This window comes from Hippocampus zosterae, chromosome 21, assembly GCF_025434085.1.
Source record: "Hippocampus zosterae strain Florida chromosome 21, ASM2543408v3, whole genome shotgun sequence".
NCBI classification, from domain to species: Eukaryota; Metazoa; Chordata; class Actinopteri; order Syngnathiformes; family Syngnathidae; genus Hippocampus; species Hippocampus zosterae.
In genome coordinates, this window is record NC_067471.1 from 3,909,201 (window position 1) to 3,931,904 (window position 22,704).

General features: G+C 45.7%; 1 protein-coding gene across 1 annotated transcript in view; it reads right to left on the minus strand.

Annotated features, from left to right (window-relative positions):
* Positions 1-22,704, minus strand: part of ptprz1b (protein tyrosine phosphatase receptor type Z1b) — a 38,820-nt gene that overhangs the window by 4,408 nt on the left and 11,708 nt on the right. The window contains exons 3-22 of the mRNA XM_052055733.1: positions 19,364-19,432; positions 9,147-9,326; positions 7,969-8,120; positions 7,805-7,900; positions 7,655-7,721; positions 7,406-7,563; positions 6,533-6,680; positions 5,817-6,001; positions 5,243-5,369; positions 5,117-5,166; positions 4,568-5,041; positions 4,299-4,482; positions 4,039-4,215; positions 2,272-2,416; positions 2,070-2,161; positions 1,920-2,005; positions 1,252-1,272; positions 948-1,044; positions 777-859; positions 59-193 (exon numbers count right to left, since the gene is read on the minus strand). Coding sequence (XP_051911693.1) covers positions 59-193; positions 777-859; positions 948-1,044; positions 1,252-1,272; positions 1,920-2,005; positions 2,070-2,161; positions 2,272-2,416; positions 4,039-4,215; positions 4,299-4,482; positions 4,568-5,041; positions 5,117-5,166; positions 5,243-5,369; positions 5,817-6,001; positions 6,533-6,680; positions 7,406-7,563; positions 7,655-7,721; positions 7,805-7,900; positions 7,969-8,120; positions 9,147-9,326; positions 19,364-19,432 — 2,726 coding nt within the window. The remainder of the gene's footprint in view (positions 1-58; positions 194-776; positions 860-947; positions 1,045-1,251; positions 1,273-1,919; positions 2,006-2,069; positions 2,162-2,271; positions 2,417-4,038; positions 4,216-4,298; positions 4,483-4,567; positions 5,042-5,116; positions 5,167-5,242; positions 5,370-5,816; positions 6,002-6,532; positions 6,681-7,405; positions 7,564-7,654; positions 7,722-7,804; positions 7,901-7,968; positions 8,121-9,146; positions 9,327-19,363; positions 19,433-22,704) is intronic.

The window sequence follows — 22,704 nt, forward strand, 5'->3', positions numbered from 1 at the left end:
AATCCTGTCACAGTGACAGAATCAGAAATGCCCAGAATGAAGTAACAAGCGCTCTCACTCGGCCTTTCTCCTTCAGGTTGGTGATCATGACGATGATGCCGATGTTCTGCTGCCAGATCATTCTCCAGAAGTCTTCTCTGCCTGCTCGGAGAGGGCCTTGGGCGGCGATGTAGGCCCTGGTACGCTCATAACCCTGTGGACAAAACTGCTACTTAGTCATGAAAGAATCTGAAAAGCCTGCAAAACGAATTTTGGCCGGGTTGTTCCTTTAACCCGGGGGTCGGCAACCTGTGGCTCTTTAGCGCCGCCCTAGTGGCTCCTCTGGAGCTTTTTCAAAAATTATTGAAGGAAAAAGATGGGGGAGGGATTTTTTTTGGTTTTAATACGGTTTCTGTAGGAGGTAACGGGTCAAACGCGGGAGGCTGGTTGATAAAAAAAAAAAAACAATTTGATAGTAGGCTAATATAGCGAATATGGATACATCCAGCATGTGTTAACTTCATGATAAGGCTTTTAATTTTTTGCGGCTCCCGACATATTTGTTTTGTTGGTTCAAAATGGCTCTTTCAACATTTTGGTTTGCCGACCCTTGCTTTAACCCTTTCGTGGATCGCGGTTACTACAGTGGACAGCTCATCATGTTATCAGGTTACAGGATGCATGAAAGGGTTCAAACAAAGCGATCGGATTTTGAGGAATTTGCAAGTTCGGTAACGTTTGCAATCTCTCAAGGCTTAAAAATGACCTGAAAGTCTCTGATCCAAAAGCATACTCACGTCAACAAAGTTTGCGTTGATGTAGTCCTCGCATTTCCCATCCCTGTCCAAACTGTTGGTAAGCTTCACTCTGCTGTGGTCATCTGGGATGGAGGAAAACTTGTTGAATCACATCACATTTTGCTTTAAGCGAAATGGCGAAAGCAAAGCTGTCTCGGTATTGAGACGTACAGGCCAGGATGTTGATGTATCTGTTCTTGGATTTATTCTCGGGTTGACTGGAACTGTCGGCGGTGATGCCCATGTCCACTGTGCACGTTTGCACCTCCTACAACACAACACAAAATATACACACGTTTTTTTTTTCTTCTTTAATCGGTGCTGAGGTCGTGCTCAAAGAATGACATTTTGTCAACGGTGTGTGTCATCTTCATGTAGCTTTAATCTCATTTTCCTTAAACCGGCTGCGTACTTTCCCAAAACAGCAAACTGTATTAGTTTCAGGTCAACTTTGGTGGCGTGGCGAGCATCTTACCTCATAGGATTCTTTCACAATCTAATGAAGGGTGGATGTGAGGATGCAGAAAGCACAACGATGGCGGTGGTGAAAGGAGAGTCGGGGGGAGGGGTGACACACAGGCAGACAGGGAGTCAGTGCAGGTCCATGTACACGGGGTTCATATACACACAGAGAGGTTGAGCGCCATGACAAAGCCGCGGTTTCCCCATCTCGCTTTTGCTCTCTTCGAGTTGTACTTTTTTTTTCATGTTTCTCCCATTTACAAAGGGGCCGAAAGACAACGTCGGTGACAAGTGGGCATTATTCGGTGCCGTTTCCCGTCTGTGTGCGTTACACTGGAGGTTCATGCTAGGAAACAGAAGGGGGAGGGGGGCTGATGCCATGCAGATGCGCCTGTTTTAATAGCGATCCAAGAAGTCAATATTTAGACTCGACTAGTACTCGTGATGAAGGGTAAATTTTTTTGGGGGGGGGATCATGTCGCACTTCCTTCTTTGTTACATAACTGCTTGCAGGGGGTTCTAACACCTTGCTAAAAGCTTTTTGATGATGTTAGTCGACATGGGAGTGTGTTATTAAAAAAAGCTCTGACAGATAACGTGCCGTCGGCCAGTGCAACGTCGGCCTCCGATAGCGTCACACGCACACACAAAAAAAGAAAAAACTAGAGTACAGCCACATACCTCAAACTCCTTGGAGAACGTGTTCGTGTTGTGCAACTCCATGACATTCTTCACAAACTGCTTCACCGTCAAAGGCTCGTGACCGTCTGGCACACAAGGGGTGTCAAATAAATAACAGCGACGTTATGAAGGGACCGGCGTGATGGTTACCTGTGGCGAGCAGCAGAGGAGTGGACGGGGCTGAGATGACCTTTGGCGACGCGCTGTCGTCGGGGTAGAAGTTAGCCGTCTGGAAACAGTTCCTGTGACATGAGCCAGACCCCCACCCCCCCAGAAAAAAAGGAGAAAAAAAAGCGGGATGAGCAAATGTGATGTTGGTCGGTGGCGATGTCCGCTTTGTTGTAATGCGTACCTCCAATAGACCAGGATGCCCACCAGCACCAGCAAACACAGGATGGTGAGAGTGGAGACAACAGCCAGAGGAATGACGGTCCTCTTCTCCCTCTCCACACTGCCGACCAACCCGATGTGAGATTCGTGACTGCTGTTGCTTCCCTCTGGCGTGAAAAAAAGCTAAATGATGCTCCACTTCAAACGGGAAAGTACGAGCAAAAAAAAGGGGGGAGATTCGTGGACAAGACTGCCAGTGCAGTGCTGTTAAATTCTAGTGTTTGGAGTTATTGGGCTTAAAATATCCACAAGAGGGAGCACTCGAGTTACGTGAAGTACCAAACCCCCGTATAAAGAAGAAAATATCCCACTTGCGAAGCGTTTGTGGATCCAAGCAAATAGAGACGGATGTGAAAAATATATTTACAGTCATTCTGTGACAAGTAGTAGGGAAGCAAACATGTAGAGCCTCACCAAGGTCATGCTTTTATCCACACTGAATAGTCCTAACTGTATTCAATCAACTAAAATAAATAAATAAAATAAAATAAACTATTAAGTGCATATTGTAAATTCAAGGGCAATATCGAAAGCAATCGCGCAGTTTTAAAGGCATGACAAGGTTTCCACAAAGTGGCATGAATGTTGGACGATGGTGACAGGAACAGTTCAGTTTTTTCTTTCCAACTCCAGAGCAAATTAATTGAAGCATGAAGCAATTCCTGCCCACCATATTTCTTATTGCTAAATTGCGTTCGAACGGCTGGTGGGGGTTTCGTGTTGGAAATAACACCAGTGATGTTTCGCAAGATACCTTCAGGAGTTGCTGTATTACCGCATTGGCCCGAATACAAGATGTTCGGGCCAATGTTGTTTTTTTGCATGGAAATAAGACAGAAAAAATGGGGGTCATCTTATACTCGGGGTCTAGACATTATACCCATTTACGACGCCCGATGGCGCCAGATATCATCGAAGCGTATGCTGAACTTGACACCCCAGGCCAAAGTGAACCCCCGCCACGAAAAATAAAAATAGCAGTAGCACGAAGAAGAAAAATAAAAAATAGCGCTAAGAAGGAAAAGAAGAAAATAATAGAAGAGATAATAGAAAATGGAGAAACATAGTGACAATCTGGAGAAAAGTGGGTCGAAGATCAGCCAGGTTAACCGGCAGCTGAGGAGAAGTTATCATGTACCGGTAATTTACATTTCAAAAACCAGAAGCCATTCATTTACGAATGTGATTGCACTTTAGATTTGAATGAGGCAAAATAACATGCTTTTTCTCTCACATATATTGCTATAATAATTTGTTTCAGATGTACTGTCATTATTTTCTGTTTAAAAAATTATTTGGTGTTCAAAAAGTCTTTTTTCAAAGTTGAGTCTTGAAAAAGAGGGGGTCGTCTCATAATCAGGGCCGTCTTATAATCGGGCCAATACGGTAAATACCCCACAAGACGAAAAAGCACGTGGCGTGGGCTCTCTCCAAGTGACAAGCTCAGAACAGACTCTTGGTTTTCAAAGGGGTCACGGGGGAGTGCCCGTGTGAGACCCCTTTGAGAACTGTCGCAACCTAGCTTGATGCTTGCAGCTAACAGGCAAACTTACCACTGCTGTTATGATTTAATTAACGTTTCTGGACGACGTACCTCATGCTTTTTTATGCTATTTAGGGCCTTCATCTTGGCAATATCCATTTGATGCTTTTTAATGACCTACTGAAACACTATAAGCCGGTCGTTAAAAACGTGGTCAAGCTCAGAGAGGCGGTCCTCGGATCTTACCATTAAACATGGGTTGGGTGGTATGCATGAGCACTCTGAGGAGAGAAGAGGAAGTGAACGACTTGTAGACGGTATCGGCGAGGGTGTTGCTGCCAGTTGCCGTTCTCTCGGGGACCCAAAACGAGGTACTGGCTTCTGGGGGCTTGTTCACGGGTGAATCGCTGTCCAGAGAGGAGTCTATGACGTTTAGAGGTATAAAATGTGAATGTAACATTCAGAGTAGTTGACTTATTGGTCAACCCGAAAATCTTTAAGCTGACCTGGCAGCGTGACATTCGATCGCAGTGAAGTTGAAGTGGCCGTTTGGGAAGAGCTGTTGAGCACGTCTTCGTAGAAAACATCCGTGACTTGGATGTCCTCCACAGAGGGAGAGAAGAGGTCTGACTCGGGAGAAGGGAGGCCATTTTCCGTCTCATTTGGATCTGTTGGGCTGAGATCTTGTATCTGGAAACACAAAGATATTTCACTCCGTGAGTTGACCGTTCTTGAATATATTGTGAGTGGTTTGGTGAAGTTTAAGCGTCACGACCTGATGGGGCAGAGACGCCTCTTCTGTGATTTGGCGGCGTACGGTAGGCAGCGTGCCAGGGGCAGAAACGGGAAACAGGAAGCCCGGCTGCTGGGTTATGCCCGTTACCCAGATTGCCCCGTTGCCATCCAAGCCGCCGTGCGTCAGAACCCGTTGTGTTCGAGTTCTTCGCCCGTCATCGATTTGGTTTTTGCTCACCTCGTCGCTTTTCGGAATGGAGGGTTTCTTTTTCACATTTGGATTGAGCCGAGTTTTCTGTACGTCCAACTCGGGGGGAAGAGGCTGCGGGGCGGACTGAGTGGCGACCTGGACCGGGGGTCTCTGGGTTGTTTGCAACCGAGGGTGGTGTGTGGGTTGGTTTTGGTAAACCCTGGTTTGCTCTGCTGGGATCTCCTCCACTGGACTGTGATCTACCGGATTCAAATCCAGAGGGTTGGGATTCTCCGGCTTCTGCCATCTGATGTTCGGTGACATCTAAGAAGGACGGTTTAATTTCATTCAACAACAACAAAAAGTTGACATTTCAAGTTTGCTAAGACGGTTTCTTACCTCTCGGCTCCCTTTAAAGTCTTTCGAGACATCAGGAACGGCATCGCTCTCTAGAAAGAAACCATGTGAAGAAAGAAATGTGTCATTAGAAAAAAAATGGAATTTGTGCTCTTGGCGTCTCCGTACCGGGATCCTCTAACGGCATGTCCACGATAATTTGGTCGCTCCATCTTCCTCTGAGGCCATTGGTGCAAACAGCCACCACCTGAACCACGTAGCTGCTGTTGGCAAGCAGGCTGGTGATGATGGCTCCCTGTAACCCCCCCGCCAAAAAAAGAAATATAATCCAGTATAATCGTCAAGGATGGACATACCGTATTTTCCGCACTAAAAGGCGCACCTAAAAGCCTTCCACTTTCATAAAAAGCTCACCGCACGCCTTAAAATCCGATGCGCCTTGTGTATGGTCATTACGGTAGTATTTTGACCCCAAAATGGCTCCTTGCTCGAGACATGCTGACAGCGCAGAGTTCAAACTTAGCAATCGGATACGCAGTTGAACACGGAAATAGACCGGCGGCAAGAGGGTTCACCGTTAACGAGTCAATCTTATAACTTGTTGTTGGTTCAGTGAACGGTGTCACTGGCATCTGATCGTTCTGTTGACGTTTCCTTGAGCGTAGCTCCATCTAGTGGATTTATTGTAGACTGCGTCTAATAATTTTCGTGGGGAAAATACAGTATGCCCACATTCACGTACCACATCCTGATCCCCGTCGGTCCTGTACTCCTGCTTTCTCTGGTTTTGGCCTTGCAGTCTCTCGTAGGTGACGGTGTACCAGTCGATGGTGGTGTCATAAACCACGCGGGGCCGCTCCCACGTCACGACGATGGTCGTTTCGTTCTGGGCGTCGGCTTGGACATTTTCCGGCGGTGAACTGCAGGCTGCAGTCGAAGAGCATGTCAATTATGTCAGGGTTGAAGAAAAAAAAAAGTCCAAAAAGTTGTTTTTGACCTTTCAAACTTAAACTATATCGATTCCATTTATTTATGAAGAACAATTGGTTCGGAAAGAGCTTGGCGATAAGTGTTCCAAGCGGAAGCGCCCTTTTCGGAAATACTGAATACTTGATTTCAATTTCAAAAAGAGCTGTGGAATACATTGACAGGGGCAAAATGGAGGGGCCCTGATCTACAAAGAGGAGCTCCCCGACCAACCCAAAAGAGCTGCTTTAAATTTCAGAGTTTGAAGTTATGCAGATGGAGAGGAAAGCGAATTACAGCGTTTGATGACTGCCACTGCGGGCTGACCTTGGGGGACGGCATTATGCTAAAAGCAGATGCGAGCATTGTGAGCGCAACGTGCTCCAGTCTCACTTTGCCTTGTTATGGCATTGTGGCCTCAGTCAATAGAGTCTCTTCAAAGCACAGGTAAAGTATTTTTTTTTGGGGGTGGGGGGGTTGCTTGTCACTTACTTGGCGTGGGCACGTCCTCCACTCCCGTGTATGAGGCAAACACCTGGCCCATGAACTGTTGCTGTTCTCTGAAGTTGTTTTGCAGGTAATCGGTCAGCATGGCGTAGCCCGCCTGCTCCATGGTCATCACCTCGCAGAACACCTCCAGCTGCAGGGAAGAAGAAGCGCAGCCGGGGGAGGGGGGGTGGGGGGGGGTTAGTTGTACGCCACAAAATAAATATGTCTCTCTTGTTTTGAGACTGATGCCAAAGTAAACACGATGCGCAAGAGCCTTGTGTTAGTGCCGGGCGAATAAAGATCTCGGCTCTATTTTTAGTTGGCGCCTATGCGCCCGTGCCATACCTTGTCACTCTCATTTTTCCGTCATGCAACTGCGCAAGAACACATGCAGACTTACCGTATTTTCCGCACTATAAGGCACACCTAAAAGCATCACACCTGCAGCGGTTGTGAGGCCCGATATAAATAAAGCTATAGTGCATTGTATTGTATTGTATTCCCTTCAGCGTAGCACCATCTAGTGGATGCATAGCACAACCGCAGCCACTATTGTAGCTTCTGTTCTATGCGCCTGATAATGCATAAATGAAAACAGTTTTAAAATAGGCCATTCATCGAAGGTGTGACTTAAAATCCGAGGCGCCTTACAGTGCAGAAAGTACGGTAGATGTTCTGTACAGTAAACAAACAACCACTACACTCACCGCCGCATCTTTCTAGATTTATCGGTTTGAGATAATGAGCAGCAGACAAGAGCTTCCAGTTTTCGGCTGATATTTTGTGCGTGGACGCATCTGAGCATAACATTGTCAGGATTTTTAGCACGGGCTCTTGTTGAACGGCGTAGCTGGACCTCGTTTTGTGGCTACTCGCCTGCGTTTCAGAGATGGCGACTGTGTGTTGAAAGACGATCCATTCGACCGTCTCCGAGCAGGGAGGAGAAGTTAGCGAGCCGTTGTAGATGTAATATTTGGCGGTGTTGTTTGGCAGCAAGGACTGCAAGGCCAAGGCTTCCATTGATCCACTCTTACCTGCTCAACAACAGGAAACAGTAAGAATAGGAAACCCCACAAAATAATATTTTGTGACGTTCTCAATTGAAACATTTTGAAGGTGACTCACCGAATCGAGTAACGGTGTTTACAGCGTCGATGATAGGATTGAGGTTTTCATTGTCATACAAGCTGACCTGTAAAGTGACTGATTTATTTCATCGAAAAAGGAAAAACCTGACTGCCAAAAACCCAGTCGTACATCACCGTGTTGACTTACCTCAAAGAGCACGGCTAATGCCGCAATCCTGCCTCCTTCCACGATGGACTCCTCGAGACTTCGGAAGGCGGCGGGATCGTAGGCGTAGATTTGCATCTGAAATCAAATCCGGCAAATTAGCCCAAAGCGAGCGCGAAGGTAAACATACCGGCAGAGTACAGTACCTCAAGAGGGTATTTCATCCCATTGAGGCTGTGCTCGGACCCACCGGAAGTCGCATTGCAGCGCCCCCAGTGGAAAGTGACGGTATCGACGCGGAACCTGGAGCTCAGCCCACCTCCGCTTACGTAGAAGTCGCCGTCCACATTGATAGCCACTAAAACACAAAATGGCTAAATGGGCATAGTTTCACTTCGGCGCGTGCTCGCCTTTGTTGCCTGCAGTTGACACATTTACGTCTTTGACAGTAAAGTCATATTTATATCATCTGTACACTCACTACTTGTACTCCCATACCACAATATGAAGCCCTGATGCACAATCGAACGAGAATCACAACCAAGGGGTATTATCAAAAAGGCCGCGTGTGTTTTGGTACAACCCTCTCGTATTAAATTGTGCATGCGTGCCTAATAAACTCCAAGTCGCTCCTCAAGGATATTAAGTCCTAACAGGATATGAAATAGGAGTTAAGTGAGAGCCGTACAGCTCATACGTTATTCCTCATCACATCGCGGCAGCTCTGCGTCGCTACCTGCCCCTGCTATCTCATTTCCTCTCTGACTTTAAAGACAGTGAGTGAAAGAGATTAATTCACAAGGATCTTGAATGTATAGATAGCGCCGGCACAGTGCGATTTGTCTGACGGGATTCGTGGGTTTATCAGGCAAGACATCAGTCGTTACACTCTTACGCCCCTCGTCCGGAGTTTTCTATCACTGCTACTCCCCGTCTATACGTTTTCGCCTGCGCCGCCGCCTTATTGACGCTTTTCGTTCGCTCCGCTTCATCTCGGCCTCTTGACATTGATCTTCTTTTCTCTCCGCCGCACGCTCGCTCTGTAGTGTTGTGCCTCTGGCTGCTTCTCTCCGTCAATGACTCCTACTCTCTCTGTTCCTTTGAATCCTCACGGCTCCTTTCCTTCGTTAACCCCCGTGTTACGAAGCTTTTTTTTTTGCGCCGGCGGCATCCTGAAAGTTAAGCTTCTTTCCCCATGCGGGGGATTAAGATGTTGTGTTTTACAGCAGTGCAATGAAATCGGATTCATTTCTATTGATCGAAACGGACAGCAAACATGTGCTTTTTTTTTCAGAAGGGGAATACCAAAAATACATCTAATTTACACATACACACAAAAATAAAGCTTTGGTTGAATTAAAACAACTGCATGACATCATCAGACCTGTTTTGCCATTGTTGTGGATAGTGGTGGACTCCGCCATGATTCGGTCCCAGCTCTCCAGTCGCAGGTTCTGGTACTGAAGTCGGACCTGCGTGAAGGTCTCGTCGATGTCAACAGGGGACTGCCTGGCGCTGGAACAGGACGGGTACTTCTTCCCCCAGTTACGCTGGTTCAGGGCACCTGCAGACAGATTTAGGGTGTATGGATTGATTATTCGTGATGGCAGGCCTTTGGTTCGCTCTAGTCATGCATCGATGTTCTACAAGTGTAGATAAGCCAAAAGTCTTTAGTTTTTTTTTCTCCAAATGCGCATTGTGTTGAATGACATTACGTGTACATATGTGTGTGCCTGCCTTTGGAATTAACGGATCAGAATGAACAGCGCGAGCGAATCTGCAGCCCAACTCACGAGACGCAACTAAGTCACATTTATACATTACATATTGTGCATGTTTTAGAGTGTGCACGCTGGTAAATGTATTCATCAAACATCAGGCTGGCCGTGCGTTGACGACAGCACGGCATCTGACAAACAAAACAGAGATAAACGAAACGTGGCCTTGAATCAATTCAGTCAGCGCATGAGCGACGCGGCAAAATGTTGCATTTTGTAAGTTGACCGAGCATGTGATGTAAATCTGAGCAAGTGGAGCAACACGTTCAAAATTCACACAGAACTACTGACAGTCAGAGACTAATAGAAGTAACATTTCGGAAAGCTTGCATCAGAACCGCGGCGGCGGAATACCGAGCTCAAAAGCGCGTCTGCGGATTGAAGGAATCCACGGTAGCTATTAACGTGTGGGGCACATGTCATGAGGTCTTCATTATTCATCCACCCATCCAGTTCCCGAGCCGTTTATCCTCACAAGGGTCGTGTTGGAGCCTATCCCTGCTGGCAGGAGGCGGCGGACACCCTGAACCGGTTACCAGCCAATTGCAGGGCACACAGAGACGAACAACCATCCGTACTCACACCTAGGGACAATATAGAGTGTTCCATTAACCCGCCACGCATGTTTTTGGAATGTGGGAGGAAACCGGAATACCCGGAGAAAACCCACGCATGCACGGGGAGAACATGCAAACTCCACACAGGAAGGCCGGAGCCGCAATCGAACCCTGCACCTCTGCACTGTGAGGCCCATGCGCTAACCAGTTGACCACCCTTCGGTGACGCTTCATGAACAACTGCTTCACGCAAGTGTCTTAATGTGGGAATCAGCGGAGACAATGGATGTAATGAAGGCAGATTGGATGGTTGAAGGAAAAAAAATATATAAAGATTGAAGTATGCCAAGCTCAGCGAGAAAACGAATGAAAAAAAAAACATCCCCCGAGGCTCGCCGAGATTTTCTTCTCTGTCAGGTTCTGTAATTAAAGGGAATGAATAAGCAATTTACATTCGATAAACCCGACGTCTACTTTCAAAAGAAGGGTCCGCGAGGGATTGCGATGTGATGAGGCTGAAATACGAGGAAAAACTTTGGGAAAGACCGATGAGCTCTCCCGTGCAGTTCAAGTGGTCAAGACTGGAACCATTTCCACCACCTGGTGCTCCTCTCATCATTTCTGCTCACTCTGCTGTAGTGAAGTGACGGTAAAATGGGATGAGGCTCTGCGGAGCATAAAAGGGAAGCAATGAGCAGGAAAAACTGTGGCGGATGACAGCGTGGCGTGGCGTGGCGGGTTAATGGAACACTCTATATTGTCCCTAGGTGTGAGTACGGATGGTTGTTTGTCTCTCTGTGCCCTGCGATTGGCTGGCAACCGTTCAGGGTGTCCCCCGCCTACTGCCCAAAAACAGCTGGGATAGGCTCCAGCACCTCCCGATGGAAAATAGATAAAAAATAGATGGATGGATAATAAATCAACTCTATGACGCCTCTGATCTCGAAAAACTATTACATTGGGTCACAAGAGTACATAAACAAACGAACAAACAAACAAAAAACGCTGTGTTGTTTTCCAAAACAATTCAATGGCAAGATGTCAATTAAATTTTGAGCAGATTAAGTTCCACTTATCCAAGTTTGGGTTCATTGGGTTCATGGTCTCCAGTTCCACTGCTACGCTGATGATGTGCAATTGTACATATCCACCAAATCATTTACCCCAACAACCCACTCCACCCTGTCTAACTGTCTCTCAGATGTCAAATCCTGTTTGCAAACAAACTTTCTCACTCTTAACTGTACTAAATCTCAACTGCTTATAATCGGTCCTCGGTCCCTCACCCAAACAACCACCAACTTTACCCTCACTATAGATAACTTCACCCTGTCCCCCTTCTCTCACTGTCGCAACCTCGGGGTCCTTTTTGATAATAACCTCTCTTTCGATCAACACATCAACCAAACCACCAAAACTGCTTTCTTCCACCTCAAAAACATTGCTCGTCTCCGCCCATCACTTTCTTTCAACGCTGCTCACTCAAACCCTCATCCACGCCTTCATCACCTCCCGCCTTGACTACTGCAATAGCATTCTCTATGGTACAACCTCCAAACTCCTCAATAAACTACAATACATCTAGAATGCCACCGCCCGCCTACTCACCCACACCTGCACTCGTGATCACATCACCCCCGTCCTTAAAAACCTCCACTGGCTCCCTGTTCCCCAGCGTATTCAATTTAAACTGCTCCTACTCACCTATAAAGCCTTTCACAATCAGGCCCCCTCCTATCTTTCCGACCTTCTTTACCAATACACTCCTTCCCGCAATCTCCGCTCCTCAAACACAAACCTCCTCGCCATCCCCGTGACCAAGCTCAAAACCTAGGGGGACCGAGCCTTCTCCGTCGCCGCCCCCACCCTCTGGAACGCTCTACCACAACACATCCGCAACTGTACTGACGTCCAATCCTTCAAATCATCCCTAAAAACTCACCTGTTCCGCTATGCTTTTAATACCTTTTAATCTCTTTTACCAATTTTTCTTTTGTTCATCCAAATGTGCTTTTGTAAATTATGTATGCTTGTTTTAAATGCACATTTTTATCCTGTGTTTTTATGCTCTTGTAAAGTGTCTGAGTGAGATGAAAAGCGCTTTCAAATAAAATGTATTATTATTATTATTATTTTGACCCAGCAGATTGGGTTGAAGATTGGATTTGGGCCTGCTGAACAGTCGAAGCTGGGCGCCATTTTGGATACAGTTTTGTTGTGCATTGACGTTGAAATAAATTTTACATAATTTTATAAAAAAATGTAAACACAGCGACTGATAACCTGGTCATCTTTTCTTGCTAGCTTGAACTCATCAGTATGGGTATTTATACTTATAATGCGTTGGGTATAAATAACCCAGCACCAGATGAGTCCCTTTTAGTCCCGGCAATGGGCTAGGCGATATTTCACCTAAGATGGGCCATGAGCCATACTTTGTTGGCTGTTTTGGCCTCAAATAGTAGGACCAGAAGCAGGTTTGTGGTTGAAAAATAGAAAGAAAAAAAAACAAACTCAAATGATGAATGAATTGTCAACACAATTCAGACAAAAGTACTTTCATGCTTGATGACAGACAATGAACTGCAAATATTGAAATGTAGTCGCTATCTCCTTGCCTGCCCACGCTTTTACCAATTAGGCTGCTTCAGATGACGCGCACACACACACACACACACACACACACACACGATGCAAAACTGCTAATTTCACCCTCCGTGAATAGGTTCTGCCCCGCTGAGCCAGGGAGCCATTCAGAGCTACATGCAAGATTATTGAGTTAAATAATGTAGGGCTCAACTTTTGGGGAGACTGTCTGCTTCTGTTTGCCTCAGCACTGGCAAAAAATAGCAGAATTCCTTATCAAATATTAAAAGCCGGAAGGCCGCTGTTGGAACTGTTTAGCGCAACGCTAAAACTTTTGAATGTGAATTATCGAATCAAGGGAGGGAACATCACAAGACGTTTAACCTCGTTTCAGGCTTGCAGGTTCCCCCACTTTAATCGCCTTCCATTTCAATAACTTGACATCTGGCTTCGGTTCTGGTGAACCCTTTTCATGCTAACCTGTAACCTGATAACATGATAAGCTGCCCACTGTAGTAACCACAGTGCCTGAAAGGGTTGAAATAAAATTTAAGACAGAAGATAAATTTACAAGGGGGACTGAGAATTATCACTGCAAATGAAAAAAATATATATTTCCCGAGTACTAAAAATAATATATTCATGGGAGACATTAGGGAGTAGCATAAACAATGCATAGTTTGTATTTTTAGTTGCAAGCCTGCTGGCAAAAGACCTCCATTGACTCAAGCATTGAGTATTTCTTTGACTTCTTACAATATTTTTATTCACGAAAATGAATGCGGGCCCCTCCTCATAGGGGAGACGTTCACTATGTTTGACATCAAAGCTGAAAGCCGACGAGATGGAAGCGATACGCCCACGCTAGGCGGCAATCTATAGGAGCGTTTCTTCTCTGCTTTGCCTAGACGCGAAAACATGTCAAAGTCTCAAGAGTGCATAAACAAAAATAAAAAAAAAACAGAAAAAGAAGAACTGAGACAAGACGACGCAGTCGCTTGCATGTATGAATATTGAATGAGTGATAGGTTTCGCACTTTTTTTAAGCTAACGTTAACAGCTAGCTTACATGCTACTTGCTAATAGGCTTGTAATTTGGGGCTGGGGTTGCTCCATTCGTCCTTTTGTAAGAGACTATTGGTATTTATTCATTTTTTTACTTACCCAATTGATTTTAATTTTTTTGTACGGGGTTAAAAGAATTAATGTCAAACTTTAAACTTCAATTCACAGTCTTGAATCAAATGACTTGGATCCTCTTTAGGCCGTGTCCGTTTGAATTCATTGGGAGATTCTGTCTCCTCGATTTTACAGATGACTTTGAACTCGTCGTTGAGCAGCCATTTCATTTTGGACAAATGAAGGCTGAGATCCACCAAACGGCATCAGGAGGTACAAGGCGAGAAAGCAGAGCGAAGCGGCGCATGTACGCGCACACCTCGCCATCATTAACTCGCGTCTGAAACAAGGCTCTGGGAGCAGCCTCACCAGAATACTGAACAATTGGAGCAGAAGAAAGGCCAGCCTCAAGTATTTGGTGACTAAGAGAGCGGTCGAGAGCCGTGAACATGTGCGTGCAGGCAAACAGACAGAAGCAAGGGGCAGGGAGCGAACACGCCGCCGAATCAGCTCGCGGGGCTTCTTGGGATGAAATATTCAAGGTGGGATCTATGACGAATACAAGACAGGAAAGCCCTTTAAAAGTGTAACAGAAGGAAACAACACTGACATGACAATCGCGTTGCCACACAAGCTAACTATGCCGTGTCGAAAGCACTCTCGGGCTGAGTGGGCGGTATATTTTTTTGGGCTACGTATTGGTTGCAACTTTTAATCAATTGGACTCGCTGCCTGCTAATCGTTGAGTGCAGCCGTGTTTTAGAATCGGGGATTTGATGACCATGAAACAAAGAAAGGCAACATAGTGGGAATTTGTTTTTTAGACTGTTCAAAATGGGGTGCAGAATACAATAACAATTACAGCCAAACTATTCAGCGATTGCCACTCGATTCTAGTCAATGCACAGTTCATCCACAAGATATCGACTGTGCTTCACGTTTTTGATTGGATCATAGTCATTTAATGGATGTACTGTAATCCTTCTTGGAATTAGGCTGCAACAAGTGTTGCAGGTATTTTTAGCCGTTTGGTAGTAGTAGTATTTGGTAGTGTGTGCCTGCATTGTGCCGTGTCCGTGTGTGTATGGATGTACATTATGTCATCGGTTCTAATTCGAAATGTAAATCATCTCCGTCCTCTTTTCTCTCTTTTGTAATAGATTTAACCTAGCAAACATTTTGATCAATCGCGGGCTGCGAGATAGAATTTTCAGAGGTTCGCCATGTTCATAGTTTTTTTTTTTTTACTTGACCAAGCCAGAGTTGGACAAGACTTTTCTCTGCCAATCCCCCTGAAAAAAAATTCATAAATCAAAAACAGTTGACTGCAATTGACTGTCAGCGGTGCTGCTTATTAAGATTCCCACTGACGGTTAAAATTATGAATGCCTTCATGTAATTTCTGGTCAAACGCAGCTGATAGGCTCGTCCCATTTGTGGTGGCACAATGACATCCTCCAAGTCCCTGTCAGTCTATTGGAAAGCGCATCATAGCTGAAGCCAGCCCAGCGGAATGGCTTTCAAACAGTTCTGGCAGCTTGTAGTTTGAATCAAATTAACAGAGCAAAGTGGAAGCGCTCCGGGCTCCAGCTGTGAACGCTAGTCCGAGGTCAGTACATCACATCGCATCAGTACTCCTACACTCCGACCAATGTAGGGAAGGGGGAAAAACTGTTTTCACCGCGTTAAACAGATCTGACCCAAATTGGCTCGCCGCTTGCTCGGCCCCCTCTGCACTTCTGCATTGCGCCGAGCTTCATCCAAATAGTTTGTGGGGTGGTGCCTTGTGAAAGTCGGACAGGGGGGGGATGAACAGATGCGACGGCAGTTGGAAGGATGTGAACTTTTTGTTGTGTGTAGCACTCCCAAAGTGGTTCCCGATTCACAATGAAAAACGGGAACTGAAGACAGTCATGCACAAACGCGGGATTTCAACACCATCGTAATTGAACAGACCCTGTGGCTGTATAGCGCCACAGTCCACTTCTCTTCTAAACGCGTGTGCGGAAACTGCAGGACTTACCGAAATACACGTCTCTGAAAATCGGTGCGCATTACCATGTGAGCAGGGGATCAAGCGCCAGTGGAGTTTTGAAGCTCGCATAGCCAGTGGCTATAAAACTTTTGGAGTAAGACAAGAGAAACTACAGCGGTAAGAGGAGGAGGAGGGGGGGGGTAGTAAGATTCAAATCAATACAAATCTGTTTTTTTAAGGCTAAGAATAAAAGAAATTGCAATTGCATTCTATATGCGTGCCATCGCCTTGCCGTGGATAATTAGAGTGCAAACTTGCATGCAAACAGAACAGATGGGACCCCGGGGGTGGGGGGATATCCTGCAGGCAGAAGGATCCTAGGGCCACCAGGGACAATGATGGGTACAACATGAAGGAAGTTTGTCAAAACAAAAACGTCATATGCATGTAACATTGACTTATTCCAATTAAGATTTATATACGAAATGACAACAATTGTTTAGCACAACAACTGTTAAAGGTTGATCACATTCCACTAGGAATTAATCAAAATATAATCATAAAACATTCATTCATTCATTTTCCGATCCGCTTTATCCTCACAAGGATCATGGGGGTTGCTGGAGCCTATCCCAGCCGTCTTCGGGCAGTAGGCGGGGGACAGCCTGAACTGGTTGCCAGCCAATCGCAGGGCACACAGACACTAACAACCAACTATGGACAATTTAGAGTGTTCAATCAGCCTGCCATGCTTGCTTTTTTTGGAATGTGGGACGAAACCAGAGTACCCGGAGAAAACCCACGCAGGCCCAGGGAGAACGTGCAAACTCCACACAGGGAGGCCGGAGCTGGAATTGAACCCGGCACCTCTACACTGTGAAGCCGACGTGCTAAGCACTGGACCACCGAGCCGTAATCATAAAACATTGGAATGAATTTTAAAGACATTTTATATTTCACTTACAAATAAATGGCTCAGTGATATTTTTTCAAATGTACCCAATGTGAGTGCGCATGTACAGGACTCTCCATAACGACCCTGGCTAAAGTTAGCTCCGTTTTTTATATACAATGCTTGTCTCTCAGCCAAGATGTATAAATTCAACATAGTTATTTGGACCAACTAATGTACTACTTTCCGATGTAGACACGGTTTTCAGATCAAAGAATATTAAGGCGTTGTCTCTCACACTGATGCTTTTTTTCCCCGACCAAGTTGAACAGACCTGAGAGGTGTGTCCAAAAAAAAAAAAGGATGTATGACTGTGAATTGCCATGTATTGCCCCTGGTGGGTTGTGTGCTCTGGTGAAGCAAGCATCAAGTGTGAGACACGGAAAAAGCCCCTGTGGGTGTCAGGGACGAACATTTTATGCCTAAATAGGCTGCTGGAAATTTAACCCTTTCACGGCGGTCACTACAGTGGACAGCTTATCATGTTATCAGGTTATCATTATTGGTGTATGAAAGCGTTAAAGAGATGATCAAGGTGTAACTTCAACTCATGACGATCAACTCTCATCCTTGACTGGTCCGTACGTTCTCACACTTCTCGGCGCTGTCAATCACGGGTACCCTTTGCCACATATTTCCTTTTATTTTCATCACGGATGTCTCGCCCAACCATTGCAAAAAAGAAGCGCACACTGCCTCACAATGAAGTGCGCTTCTTTCACATGCTAATGTTTTCACTCACGGCTCAGCGAACGGCACAGGAAGACCCGATTGTGACCAGAACACGCGGACACACTCGTGCACATGCCGGGAGTGTTTTCGGGTTACAGTGAAGCAACACTTAACCGGCAACCAGACTGACCTCCCCGTGTGATGATGAGCATCGGCTGCGAGGCCGACCGACGAGTGTAGCGTGATAAACATGCAAGCGCCAGTCCCCCCCCCCCGCCACCCCCTCAAAATAACACAACAAATTGAACCAAGTGAGGAAGAGGGAGCGCAGCGCAACAAAACAAAAACATTGCCACTCTTTGACAAATGGACTGCGCGTGCTGATTGGAAAGATTCGACAGAGGGAGGAAAACAATCTGCCAGACGAGGAAAACAAGTCTGGCGGATGAGATTGCCGACAAGGCAAATCAAGCCAATTTACATGGTTGGTGTCTCAGCACCTGCATTGTAATGAATATTTGCCATCAAACAAAAATATGAGTCATTTTGCCAGACGTAAATACGTCATGGATGTACGAAGACTGTGCCGCCTTAGCGGCTGGACATTTCGTTGCTCCATGGAGCCGAACAGTGCGGCAGCCAGTGGACCAACAAAGTGTGCTGATCTCAAATGTAAAATGTAGCACGAAAGCCATCTTCCGGTGGTTCTGTATCAGTAAAGTTGTTTCCAAAAATTGGAAATGTACAGGGGAGGAGTATCAGACACTGCCCCGCCCATGCCCATTGGAAATTGACGAGTCCACTCAGCAACGGCAACGAATGATTTAAAGAGCTCCAATTGGTACCATGTTGTTTGTCGTCGAATGCAGCCATTAAAATCACTCGAACTCCACAAGAGGTTAATACCGTTAACAGCCCTCCATTAGCCCACTGCTGACCCCTTCAGACCCGATTCTCCTTTCCCAGTAAGAGGCCATAATCTCCCCCCAGCCCTCCCCAACCCCCCGGGACTGCGACTATGATTCGTCTGCCTCTAACCACTCTTGTTTCTGGACAGCTTAGCGCAGCAGGGCTCCGTGCTGAGTTAGCTGCAGTCTTCTGAACATATGGCCCGAGGCAGATCAAGGCTCTCCTGTGGGAGATGTTGCTAGATACGGTAATTCCGACAGATCAACCGATCTGAGACTGACATACGCTGGGCTTGTCACTGAGTTTAGTTTAGTTTTTTGTTTGTGGAGCGGATCACCCTAAAAAGGTCACTACAGTGGTAGCTCGACTTACGAAATTAATTGGTTCCGGAATAAATTTCTGCGCTCGAAAAGTTTGTAAGTAGAGACGCGTTTTCCATGTAAATGCCCTAATCCGTTCCAAGCCCCACCAAATTTCAGACAAATTTTTCCTAAAGCATCAAAATATGTAACAAATACATGTTAGAATTAGATTATTGCAAATGAGAGTTGTGCATACGATAAAAAAACAATCAATAAAGGATACAAATTATGATCGTTTAACTTTTAACTCCGTTCTCATCGTTGTTTTGCCCTCATTAGTTCATGTTCTCTCTCACAAGTGGTTTTTGCCTGGTGTTTTGTAAAGAACCGATCCAAGGACGTTTGCTTTTGTCGGCTTTTAACAATCCTTCGATTGTTCGCCCGACTGGTGAACACTTTTTCTGGGTGATTCAGATTTACGTTAAACTATCGGATCGCCTCATGGCCCGAGGATCGAATGACGAGGACGCTGCATAGACACATAAGGTAGAGGTCCCCCTTAGCCAATGGGATGCCAGAAAGATGCTGGGTAATAGCCAATGGCACAGCAGCTCTAAGTATGTTGCGTTCAGGAAACTCAGAGCTGCAATTAGCAGCCCATATTGTATTTTTACCTTTCGTATCTTGAAATTTCTTTCGTAACAAGAAGCAATACTTTCTGTAGAAGGCCCGCTGCCGACTTATTCCATACCTGTGTACGACCAGTCGATATCTTCTTGGAGTTTCTTCAAGTTTCGGACCAAAGGTTCCACTGTTCTGACTGCAGAGGGAAGAAAGAAGACAGCGGTTAATGATGTTTTTTTTTTCAAGATTGACTTGTCAGAATGCCAGTGAGGTTTTGAAATAATTCATGAAGTGTGTGCTGATGTGATTATTTAAGTGCGCTCTCCATTCGGCACACGCTGATGCATCCCGTTATGATACTTGGGGCCATGATGTTATTTTGGGGAAGAGCAGCAGGAAGTCGGCAATTGTGGTGAGTCATGGCACGGAAACGATGCGGGGAGACAAAGAAGAGTCAACATCATGAGAATAATAAAATAAGATCATGATGACCAATGCCTGAATTATACATGTTTTTTCTTTCACTGTGTGCAAACCTTCCCTTCGTAACTTCCAAGCTCTCAGCAGAGTCAAATTTAGGTCAGAGGCATCCACAACATAAAATCAGCATAATCCTATTGTTTACCGCAGCGGGATGGAAAAAAAAAAGATCGTGTAAACAGCGTGTCGCTACCGAGCTGCTTCAGATTTTTTTTTAATGCATCTAACATGCGTACACAAAGTAAACAAAGCTTTCCTGTATCATGTGAAAAATCGTTCGCATGAATGCATATCCAGGAGCCACGGGGGGGGGATCGATGTTGCGCATCACTTGTTTCAACTCACTTCTTTGCTAGAATGTCATGAAATCGAAATTGCAACATTCTTCACCTTGTTTGTGGACTTTTTTAACCCTTTCAGGGACAGCGGTCACTCCAGTAGACAGTTTATCATGTTACAGGGTGCACGAAAGGGTTAAAACACCAGCAGCTCCTGTGCGCACGGATTACAGAATCGTTACGATACGGGTCCGTCTTGAAATTACGATCCTATTAGAGGTTCAAACTGAAACAACAGGTAATAATTTGCCTCGATGTTGTGTGCGTGGCAAAAAAAAGAAAAAGAAAAAAAGAATACATTAGGTGCGACGCGGCTGTGGGATGTTAATGAGGCAATTAGCGGTGCGATGCGCCCGCAGCTACTTCGTCTTCCCTCCCGTGCCCTCGTTCGCTTATCTCGCTGTTATTCCTCCTCGTCGGAGTTGCAACGACCCGCGTTTGTTTCATGGTTAAAATTTTGGAAGCCATATCAAAGCATGTTTTTTTGTTTTTTCCTTATCGCCTATGAGGCGCATAAAGAAAAGGCCAGTCGCTTTGTTTAGCTCGTTTAGCTAGTTTAGCGTAGCTTTCTTCTCAACAGATGGAGGCACGGCCGCTCTTATCATTATCTTATCATTGGAGATCGAGGCTTAACATGACCTCCTGCAGTTTGGGAACCTCAAAGCTCGGAATTGGAAATTCCCATCTAGTGCTGAATATGCTTTGAACGAAATTGAGTTACTGGGCGATATTATTTTGAACCAAAATGGCGGGAAAATCCTGTAGAGTGCTGCTCTGCGTCAACATAACTGCAATCTCTGGGCAAAGCGGAGTCTTATAAACAAACACTAATAAACAAAATCAGACCGCTTTCCACTAATTACTAAAATTACTAAGTCCTTTTTTTCGGGGGGGGGGGGGGGGGGTAGAAAATCCGACTGGATTCCTATGAGCTCAAGCTGCGTGAAGATGCCGCCGGCAGGATTGTTGATCGTTTTGGGCTCATCGAGCCTGTCTCAGCAGTAAATCTTAACGAATAGAACAGCTCTGGATTAGCCGACTCCAGTGGGGGTTGATTTAGACCAAATCCTTCCAATGAGGAAGCCGTCCGCCGGCTTCCTTTAGGGCACCGCAAACTGATTTTAAGTCGACCCATTAAAAGAATCCCAAAGTCCAAGTCATCCTATTTACCGTAGTTGTCCAAGAACATTTACCGTCATTGTCTCCATGTCTCTCAGTCAGCGACTAAAATTTGAGTATCAAAATGTAAAATACATCATAATTTATTGTACCTCATCTGTGTTTTCAATGGTATGCCTTCGTCATAATTGGTGATGTCGGTCACTCCAAAATAGGCACACTGTCGCGGCTAACGTAACGTACGTGTCATGTCGGGCTTTCGGCGAGCTGACGAGTCATCGCGTGTGCATAACGTGTTGCATAAAGAGCTATGGAGAAAGGAGATGGACACACCTTCACCGTTTTGAGTTCGTTTTAGCGAAAAACAACATTGAAGCTAGCTAACACTCTGCTGTCGACAGAGTGTTAGCTAGCTTCAATAAACTGTGTCGAGAGTAATTATGGTAAGTCAAACATTTTATCCATCTGTTGTCCTTGAATTTCACGGTTCAAATACACTCGCAATTAAGCGGCCGGATGTCCTCTAGCCAACGTTGTGACTTTAAAAAACAAGTTATCGGCAAAGTTAATTTTTCAAGGTAACTGAATCACCGCTGGTCATCACAACAGGAATTATAAAGACAAAGCAAAGGAAAGCCGATTGAGAGAAGCGTTGCAGTCACTTCAGAAGTTGGCATGAAAGGTGCACCAGAAATTTAATTAAATCCAACGCGTTGGATTCGTGGTGACGGTTCTCTGCCTCGCAACGCCAGCTTATCTCTCGAGACTTGTCGTAAGTTTCAACGCACATACTGAAAAGTGACGTCTGAGTCACCACAAAACGAGCTATTCCTACGGATGGGATGGGATTTTTTTTTTAATTAGGTTAGACAGACGTGCAGATTGATACCCAACCACTTGGAAGGGGGGCGCTTGCGGCCTGCTGATAGGGCGGCGGCAGACATTCGCTGTTCCGTCTCGTCATCGCTCTCGCACTCAAGTCCGGCAGCAGAAGGAACCACTTAATGGGATCAGACTTTATGTCAAGTGGAGGACAGTGGAGCTTTAAACAACCCGTACATTGTTCCGCCCGGCCTGGGCGGCATTAAAGGCTGCAATTTAAAACCCAAGAAGACAAGCTTATCATTGGGATCTGTGTGTCCGTGTGAGAATGCGTGTTTGCGTGTGTGTGTGTAAGGAGACCGTGAGAGTTTGGGGCCCCGTTGGACAGCTGTACATGTGCGCACACACATATACATCCAACGACGGAGTGAAATGCAACACCCCAGTTACATCCACACATATGTGGCACAATGGGTCAGTCGACCCCGCAGCCATTTTTTTTTATACATCTTAACTTGGCATTCCTTTCACACCACACACACACACTTTCATGAAATATGAATACGCCCGAGGCGTCCTCCACACATTTATCGGCTTAACTGTGTGTAACTGCCGGTGTAATATGTGCCGCGCGGTCGTAAACACCGACTCATGCCATGTGGTTATCGTAATGTCGCCTTCTGAGGATGAAGAGAGGGGAAGAAAAAAA